The sequence below is a fragment of the Aphanomyces astaci genome (genome assembly GCF_000520075.1).
Source record: "Aphanomyces astaci strain APO3 unplaced genomic scaffold supercont1.200, whole genome shotgun sequence".
Lineage (NCBI taxonomy): Eukaryota > Oomycota > Saprolegniomycetes > Saprolegniales > Verrucalvaceae > Aphanomyces > Aphanomyces astaci.
This window is the reverse complement of record NW_009798463.1, coordinates 17,875-24,462: the sequence shown is the minus strand read 5'-3', so window position 1 is coordinate 24,462 and position 6,588 is coordinate 17,875. Positions and strand designations below refer to the sequence as shown.

Genomic DNA, 6,588 nt, shown 5'->3' with positions numbered 1-6,588 from the left:
TTCTGCCAATCCAAACTTCAGCCCAGCCAACCAGGTATACTATATTTTGTATGGCATAGTTTGTATAAGCTTAAATTTGATCAAATGGATTGGCGAAATGAATCAAAAGTCCCAATTTGGGAGAAATACAGATATAGCATTTGTACATACATATGTTGTGTACAACATATGTATGTACAAATGCTATATGTGACAAGGAATGATATACGAAAGGGCAATGGTCGCATAGATATGATCACTAACGTTACGCAATGATACTGGTTTATAGGGTTAGGGGTACCGTACGGTCGAGTCGGTGGAGTCGATAACGGCCCAGTTGAACGGTTTGCGTGACTCGGACACTTGTTTCTCCTTGGTCGTTGGGGACGCCAGGCTGTTGGAACCTGCCGCCGCGGCTAACATGTCGAGCCTTGATTGCACGAGCACAAAGAACTGTTGGACGGGGGTCGTGTCGTGTCGAATGAGTTTCTTTTTCGGTCCTCGGGGGTTGGCTTTTTGCTTGGGTTGTTTGTATTTCGTCACAAGTTCTTGAATGCGCTTGTGAAACACGGCGTCCGTGGGATGCAACGCCTGCAGGAACGCCACGTGCAAGTCTTGCAACAGCGCGGGGTTGTCCTCCAAAACGTCCAACACACATGTGCCATGTTGAAGGGCTTCCTTGGCCGAAAACGAAAGGGATGGCAATGTCAAGAGAGGAAGCGTATGCTGTTTGATTTCTGCACTTGCCAAGTCTTTTCCCCCAACCTATCCAGATTATGTTTTCACCCAATGTTAGAAACACTGGCAGTGATTGGTTGATATTTTTTAGGTATATATATTAATATATACCATACTACATGCATAGATTTACCACGTGTACTTCGAGGATGCCCTCTTGGTTGACTTTCTCGGGCACTTCTTCGTCTTCTCTCTCTGGCACGACCGATGCAATTCGATCTTCTTCAATGTCCAGCATGAAGCACTCCAGCAGCTCCTCTGCCTGGATCGTGTTGCTCTTGTCCTTGTCCATGCCGTTGAACAAGATAAGCACCTTTTCGTCGCTCATTTCATCCATTTTGAACCCCAGGTTCATCATCCGACGTTTGAAATCTGTCTTTCGCAGCGCGCCGGCATTGGCAAACTCGCGCTTCGCTTCGCGATATCCGATGCCTACACTGGGATATTTAGAAATATATAAATATATACAACTCTTACCTTTGGCTCGCGCTTGGGCCAGCATTTCGTCCTTTAAATTCTCAAATTGGCGATGCTGCGCTTCCCCGGGGACGACAATCTCCTTGAACGCATGCGACAGCACACCTGGTACAACTGGAGGCCCCCTTGGAATTGATAAAAAGTCGGTCATTTCCTCTTCTTCAACAATAGGCTGCCCCCCCTCCAGGTGAAACACGGGTCGTTGGCCGTACACGGAGATCCAAAAGCGGCCCATGTTGGTCTTGCCGGTGTCTTTGTTCTGTAGCGCTATTAGCCAAACATGACATTTACTCATGCAACGTACAGTGCGCATGTACATGCTAGGAATGATGCAATAATTGCCGGGTTCGATCACCAAGTCGACCTATATTTCCAATGGTTAGTATAAGCAACGGGACTCATGAAATAATCAAACGTTAAAACGTACGGTCACGGCTTGCTTGAGAGTGTACGACGGCTGGGGGACGCCGTCGTCGTCGATTCCAGGAATGACAGACCCGGGAATAACCCCAGGCGGCAAGGGCTCCAGAAGTGTCCCATTGCACAGCCCTGGTTGGCTGGCTTTTTGGTACAATCGATAATACGGCGCCGCCTTTTTCGGTGGCTCTTTGACTTCGAATTTGTTGCCATTGACCTCTTGCAATGTGCAAATGTGGAATCTACCCCGTGAAATGAGTCAGCAAGTCCAATTTCTACGGCATAGGAGCGATATTGGTGGTGTTACCCAATGGGAAAGATGCCCGACTCGGCCGAGCCCCGCGGGTCGTGCTGGCTCATCGACATGTACAAGTGACATCGCTCCTTCACAAGCAGCTGGTAGCGTGGGTTGTTGATCCACGTCGACTTGGTAGTGTTGCCGCCGTTGGATGTTTCGTCCCACTTCCCTTCCACCCGCAACCCGCACCATTCGTCCGCGAAATCTATGACATCGCCGTGAGGCTGATTGATGAATTACCTGACTTTACTGACCAATGCCCGCGAAAAAGTGGGTGTACCGCGCCTTCCAGTCGTCGAACGACATGAAGAACGTGCCGTCGTTTTGATTCACGTCGGTCACTTCTTCCTGGGGCTCCGTGGCTAAGTTGACATTCCCTATACATCCCCTTTGGTTCAATGTTGGAAAATGATATATATCAGAGTAGCCAGTCGCGACATTTCCTTTCAGTTGTTATAGAAGACTGTGTCGGTCGTACGTTTCAACTGCATAGACGTAAACACATTCGCCCCGAGCTGCCGCGTGACGGTCTTGAACACGCGGTGGATTTCAGCATCGTATTTTTCCCGTTCGTCGCTTTGGTCGCTCCATGGACCAGTCTATATCGTCGAAATTGAATAAATATTCAAATAACGACGATGTTTACGAATTATATTTATACCCATTCCCCCATGCCCCATGGATTGCGCACTTTGACGAGGCGTTGGGTTTTGTTGCCCTCGAGCTGGATCTCGCCCACGTCAACGAGCCCATACGCGTGTTTGTAGTATAAGCCTAGGATCGGGACCTTTAATACTTTAATTGTGCCCCTCATATATATATATCTTACCTTGACCCGCACTGCCTTCGGCGACGATATTTTTGTTGCCTTTTGGGTCGGGCTGGATCGAACACCCCATCAACGTGCCGTTACGTTTATATGTGAGCAGTCGCTTCCAAAACCCATCGCCTGCTTGTTCCCCGGGCTTGGGGGCAAACGGGTCGTCCCCATACCCAGCATAGTCTGGCTTTAAAATGATTTGCTCCGAGCACAGGCCTGTCAAATCGCTCAAGGCGACGTCGATGTAGCCCCCAATGAGGGCTTCGTAACTTCCGTGCAACTTTGCATAGGCTTTCTCAATCAGGGGGACCCTACCACGAACATAATCTTGAGTTTAAATGCCATTCAAGGGTGACTAAGTGTGTACCACAACTCGTTGGGGTCGCTGCAGCGGGCAAAGAACGGTTTGCCTGCTCGATTGTTCGTGTAACCAAACACAGGAATGCGGTCGTCCAGCACGACGTAATGCCACACGAAGTCCTACGAAGCGTTGAGTCGGCCGTGGATGCGCCTCTGACAAAAACGACAACCTTCATGAATCGGCACACAAACATGCCGTGCTGTTTGTATTGGTCTTCCCGCCAAAACACTTGGATCAGCAACTGCATGCGCGTAGCCAACACACTGATGGCACCTACGTGTTTTGTAGCCCTCAGGCATCGAATTGAAAGGGGGATAGTGCATACCCAAGAACCAGCAATCTCCTAAATTGCCTTGGATCACGTCGCCGGAGCTGGCCGACTTTGTGAAGAGTTGCCCTTGTTCACAAAAAACGGGATCGTCGGGTGCAGCTCGACTGTCCGAGTCCCTACCAGATCATCAAGGAATTAATCAATCTGCTAAGGAAGTACTAAACTTTACTGTATCGTACTCGCTCTCGTCCAGAACATCTTTGGCCTCGGAAGCGTAGTTGGGACGTTGCCATTTCAGCTTGTCTTCTTTGACCATCTTGATGATCTTGGCTTGATGTTGACTGCCCCCCTTGGACGGAATCACCTAATTGGTGGCAGTACTGCGTAAGTATGTTGACCCAGATAACAGGCACGTACGTCGCCATTCTTGCACAGTGCTAGCATGCCCGTGGAATCTGCATCGTTTGGCCCAAAGCACGGATCAAAGTAGATCTTTCCTTCGCAGGACTTGGCCAGCTTGGCAACCTTCGACGCCACAAAGTTGTCCACTAGCTGCAGCGTCTCAACCAGCCGCTTGCCCGTTGCTCCGTGTATGCGCACGCTGATGATCGTGTCCATCTTGGAGCACACCACGTTGACGCCATGCTCGTTCAGTTCCTTCTCCAGATCCATTGCACCCGAACCAAGTGTCGTTGTTGAAAGGTCACGAGTTCGCAACAACCAATCGGGGCCAACAGTTGAAAAAAGAATGATATGAGTGTGAATTGACCCACAATTGTCACAACGTTATTAGTATTGTGCTTTTCAACATTTCTGCCAGTGGTTTTAGCAGTTTTAACGATTGAACGTTTTATATAAAGAATGGTTGCACTTGCTCTAAAACGAAGCAAATCGAAGGTTCTGTCATTGTTTAGTAATTATAGGTGCAATGGCATGGAAGGGTAGCTACTTGGTGTCAGCAGACAGTGGAGCACAGCGTCGAAGCAATACACTGTAGAGGCTACAGAGCAGAGTGTAGTGCATCGACGATAAAGGAGTCTCTACAACACTCCTCCGTACACCATCGTCGCTGCACTCCACCACCTTCCACCCGCCGAGTGCGAGATGGTGAGCGGTGGAGTGCAACGAAGATGGTTGACGGAGAAATGATATGCCGTGGACCTATGGAAAAGCAAGTGCAGCGACCATGGAGGATGGCCTCCACTGCACTCTACTTACCGCTTCCATTCTTGGTTGTCTTCGATCATCGCATTTGTAGGTAATAGTTCCGGCAGATCCCGTCAAGGTGCGGCACTGTCTTATGCGCGACATGGAGAAACGGCCACCGATGCACTCGACGGTAGCGTATAGCACAGTACAGCGACGGTGGAGGATATCCCAAATAACGGCTGCCGCGTAGCAACTGTGATGTCCACAGATGTAGTTCATCTGTGGACATCACAGTGGCCGTCCACCATCATCGCCGCACTTCACTCTCCGCTGCCGCGGCCACACTACAACGTCCTCCATCATCGATGTTATCTACACTCCATCGCCCGCCACGGTCGCCCCAGATAGCAGCAGGCCAGTGCAGCGACGATAAAGGAGTCCTCTACAACATTCCTCCGTCCACCATCTTCGCTGCACTCCATCACCCGCCACCTCACAATCGGCGGGGGAAGGCGGTGGAGTGCAGCGAAGATGGTGGAAGGAGAAGTGATGTGGCGTGGACCTATGGAAAAGGAAGTGCAGCGACAATGGAGTACGGCCACCACTTCACTCGACGGCAGCGGGCTGTGGGAAAAGCGATGGCGGAAGACATCGCAGTATAGCGCAGCAGGTACTCCAGATGTTTTCACGACTCGACGAGCGCAAACGCTTTATTTTCTCCGCATAGAGTGTATGCATTGGTGGACATCACAGTGGTCGTCCGCCATCATTAACGTTACGCAACCCACTGTCCGCTGCAGCAATACTACAATGTACTCCATCATTGACGCACTCCTCCATTCCGCTGCCTGCTACCGTCGCCGCAGATAGCAAAAAGACGGTCACCGCTGCACTCGGCGGCGGTGGTGTACGGTGGAGTGCTGGAGTGTGGCCGCGACGGCCGACAGTGGGGTGTGGCTATGGTATTGTAGACGACCACTGTGATGTCCACCATCATTGATGTACTACACCTAGCGATTCTAACGAGTGTCTCCCGCAGCCTCCGCGATCGCAGGTAAGTGGCTTCCGTAGTTCCATCTCGGTGCGGAAACGTCTTCTAACTGGCACTACCGTGGATTCCCCAACGTTAAACTAACTTCGCGTTGCGTCATCTACTTTAGAGACACTTGGGCAAGGATAACGCGCCGCCATCGCATGGCCTAGCTTAGCACTGCAGTAAAACACGTCGTTTACCGAAAATTCGTCGGCTTTACTGTTAAGCAAACCTTGCTCGGAAAACCAGCCAGAAGTTCCTCTGGTGTCCAATCAAAATGAACCAAACCCATACGATCCATAAAATCACCTCTAATTAGAGCATGGAATTACTAAAAAGAGTGGTACGTTTGGTGCTTCGTTTTACTAAAACCAGGCTGGACTCTTTTAATTCAACAATTATATTATATTAACCATAGTATCCAAGGTTGGTATTAATATTCAATGCTGTCCCGTTAGTCTTAAGTACAGTACTACGTGGGCCTATGTGTTGTGAAAAGCACAATACTTTGAAGCACAATAAACCAATAAACCCACCAATCACATGATATGGCACTAGTACTAAATTTCCGTTTGGGCAAGAAATATAAAAACAATTTCCAGTGAGATTGGTGTAATTGGTACTATTAATAGTAAACTATTAATAGTATGATTCAAATTATCTCGATATTGAAGTACTACTTAGCATCGAAATATTGAGAAATATCATGATATTAGGTGGCATCCAGCCTACTATACCTTTTCCCGATCAAAGTGATCAATGTGGCGATAAAAAATATAAAACGTTTGAAACGCAAAGGATGGTTACAAAGAAACTGCACATTTCCATTTCAATGTGGTTTTATTCCAATCAATGTGGTGCAAAGTCACATTCCATAGGACATATCCTCGAATCGAAGCGCCTTCTCGACATTGCGCTGACAAAACATAGCCTCCCGAATAACCAACGACTGGGTAATACATGGTAGGCTTTCCCGGGCAGCTTCTTCGAGCAATCGCATGCGACTTTCCAGGAAGGAATTGAACTCCCTGCTCTCAAACAGCAG

The 6,588-nt window shown here is 49.0% G+C and overlaps 2 protein-coding genes across 3 annotated transcripts; one reads left to right on the top strand and one right to left on the bottom strand.

Moving 5' to 3' along the window:
- Positions 1-257: 257 nt before the first annotated feature.
- On the bottom strand, positions 258-4,063 carry H257_18694 (hypothetical protein). Its single transcript, XM_009847811.1, has 15 exons — positions 3,779-4,063; positions 3,601-3,725; positions 3,416-3,537; positions 3,260-3,363; positions 3,097-3,209; positions 2,739-3,040; positions 2,571-2,683; positions 2,388-2,508; positions 2,164-2,286; positions 1,919-2,114; positions 1,622-1,853; positions 1,499-1,558; positions 1,195-1,453; positions 851-1,149; positions 258-744 (listed from the first exon to the last, which is right to left on the bottom strand). Exons 1-15 carry the CDS (start codon positions 4,031-4,033, stop codon positions 271-273), a joined length of 2,898 nt encoding a protein of 965 aa, XP_009846113.1. The 5' UTR covers positions 4,034-4,063; the 3' UTR covers positions 258-270.
- Positions 4,064-4,670: 607 nt separating this feature from the next.
- Positions 4,671-5,884, top strand: H257_18693 (the record flags this gene model as incomplete). 2 transcript variants are annotated; one of them, XM_009847810.1, is made up of 5 exons in its annotated part: positions 4,671-4,705; positions 4,785-5,180; positions 5,238-5,472; positions 5,525-5,564; positions 5,671-5,884. In XM_009847810.1, the coding sequence occupies 2 exons, from the start codon at positions 4,671-4,673 to the stop codon at positions 5,170-5,172; spliced, it is 423 nt and encodes a 140-aa protein (XP_009846112.1). In that variant the 3' UTR covers positions 5,173-5,180; positions 5,238-5,472; positions 5,525-5,564; positions 5,671-5,884. The 2 variants fall into 2 exon arrangements, with proteins under 2 accessions (XP_009846112.1, XP_009846111.1); XM_009847809.1 differs by having other exon boundaries at positions 5,238-5,564.
- Positions 5,885-6,588: the final 704 nt, after the last annotated feature.

What these genes read in the sequence shown, in the direction of transcription:
- H257_18694 (XM_009847811.1), bottom strand. Translation starts at nt 4,033, where the DNA reads ATGGATCTGGAGAAGGAACTGAACGAGCATGGCGTCAACGTGGTGTGC. An exon ending in CGAAGGCAGTGCGGGTCAAG is followed by an intron (nt 2,684 to 2,738) that starts GTAAGATATATA and finishes TCCCGATCCTAG; the next exon opens with GCTTATACTACAAACACGCG. An exon ending in CCACTTTTTCGCGGGCATTG is followed by an intron (nt 2,115 to 2,163) that starts GTCAGTAAAGTC and finishes GCGATGTCATAG; the next exon opens with ATTTCGCGGACGAATGGTGC.